The sequence below is a fragment of the Rhagoletis pomonella genome, unplaced genomic scaffold, assembly GCF_013731165.1.
Source record: "Rhagoletis pomonella isolate Grant_MI unplaced genomic scaffold, Rhpom_1.0 Rhpom_scaffold_00001, whole genome shotgun sequence".
NCBI lineage: Eukaryota > Metazoa > Arthropoda > Insecta > Diptera > Tephritidae > Rhagoletis > Rhagoletis pomonella.
In genome coordinates this window covers 22492219-22494195 of record NW_023458555.1, presented here as the reverse complement: position 1 = coordinate 22494195, position 1977 = coordinate 22492219, and the positions used below count along the sequence as shown (strand labels likewise).

The following is a 1977-nucleotide window of genomic DNA, read 5'->3' as shown; positions in this document are numbered from 1 at the left end:
AGGAAATGTGATTCCACTGCATCTTTTATTGTTATAATGGCATTTGGATAAATGTTGTTGAAGTGATAAAGCGCAAACAGTCAACGACGTAGCGTATACGTAGGTTGACGCAGACACGATCTATCTTATGGGATTCGCGTGTTAACGAAAACTCACCACCCTATAGCGGTGACGTTGCCGTTGCTTCTCTCTCTCTCTCTCTATCAACAGTAAATTTGATATGCTGATACGGACGTCCTACGATTACGCTACGTCGTTGACTAACTGAGCTTTTAGTCCTGGCACATCCTTGATTCTCTCACATAAGTATGTACATATGTTGGGTTCTCGAAAAGTATTCCCATAGAGCAGAGGTGTGAGAATCGAGTTGCGAATATGCTTTCTTTAAGCACATAATCGATTTAGTTTCTCGTATTGATGATGAAGGCTAAATGATTCCCTATTTAATCACCCTGGCATAAACATTGCTGAGCGCGATTTTCATTTATTGACGGTGGCAGCAAAATAGAGGTATCTCGACGTATCGTCCTTATCTTTCGTCGGAGTGTAGGAACAAATGAACAATATGTTGAAGAATTCCGCTATGATGCGGATTGTGACGATAAACTTGTACACCGCAGGGAATGGCAGTACTCACCGACGGTGTCTCTCTGCCACCGCAAATGCTGCTGTAAAAATTTCCTACTTCAAATAAATATTCACAGTTCTTCAATATCCTTACTTATTTCCTTTCAGGTACTCGGTGTTTCCGAACGTGAATTCATGGACCAAATGGGTGTTTATTTTGTCGGCTTTGTTGGTCAATATGGTTACGATCGCGTTCTCTCCGTACTTGGTCGACATATGCGCGACTTTCTCAATGGACTCGATAACCTGCATGAATACTTGAAATTCTCCTACCCCCGCATGCGTGCGCCATCATTCATTTGTGAAAATGAGACACGGCAAGGACTCACATTACACTATCGTTCGAAGCGGCGCGGTTTCGTCTACTACACAATGGGCCAAATACGTGAAGTGGCGCGACATTTCTACCACAAGGAAATGCACATCGAATTGGTGCGCGAGGAGATTCTCTTCGATACGGTGCATGTGACATTTCAGCTGACATTCGATAATCGTGCATTCACACTGGCTTCGTTGGCGATGACGCGCGAAGAGAAACACTTGCCCATCAGTGCACATGTACTCTTTGAAATATTTCCATTTTGCATCGTATTTGGGTAAGTATACGCCACGGTGAGCGGTGCTGGCGGATGGGTTGCGTGCTGGCGTGTTGTACCTAAATACCCAATGCCCGTCATTTGAGTATACATACGTACATATGTATATGTACTAACATGTGTATGTGGCAACAGCGCTTGTGGTTGATTTTAATTATGTGGCGCAGCAGTGCATTGCAGCGGTGGCAACTTAACTGGCGCATTCGCATTGGCTGCAGCTGTTGCCTGGCCACACAACTTGTTACTTCGCAGCGCCTGCAATGCATTTCAGCGCTAATTTTGTGGCTGTTTTTTTTGTTCTTCTTTTTATTGCGTCATCTTATTGGTTTGCTGGTGCTGTTGCTGCTGCTGCAAATTTATCGCCGCTATGCAGTGCCGATATGGTGGTACGTAGCATTGGTAATTCCCTGATGGTCATTCTACCCGACCTACTTGGCCAGAAGATTACCGCCTGGTTCGATCTGGTGCGTCCATTAATTGCCTTCAAATTCCAAACCGTAAGTAGAGGTCATGCTAATGAGTAATTTTTAAATTACTAACGGTGTGTGGCAGCTGAATGCGGTTTGAATTAACTTCGGTGGCTTTGTTATTGCCGAGAAACGCTGGTGAGTTGAGATTCTTTCTCGAAAGGTTGCATTCAACTGCCATGCGTAGGTGTATAGGTTTTAATAATTAGGTTTGTGAGATTTTTCTATTTTTTTACATTTAATTAGATTTTAAACAGAACGAATAATATTTTCGAATTAGTCACAGT

The 1977-nt window shown here is 43.2% G+C and overlaps 1 protein-coding gene across 1 annotated transcript in view; it reads left to right on the top strand.

Annotated features, from left to right (window-relative positions):
- The first annotated feature begins 565 nt into the window (after positions 1-565).
- LOC118740873 (soluble guanylate cyclase 88E-like) overlaps positions 566-1977 on the top strand; it is a 50278-nt gene continuing 48866 nt past the window's right edge. Inside the window, exons 1-4 of the mRNA XM_036472647.1 lie at positions 566-670; positions 736-1223; positions 1597-1720; positions 1937-1975. Coding sequence (XP_036328540.1) covers positions 566-670; positions 736-1223; positions 1597-1720; positions 1937-1975 — 756 coding nt within the window. The remainder of the gene's footprint in view (positions 671-735; positions 1224-1596; positions 1721-1936; positions 1976-1977) is intronic.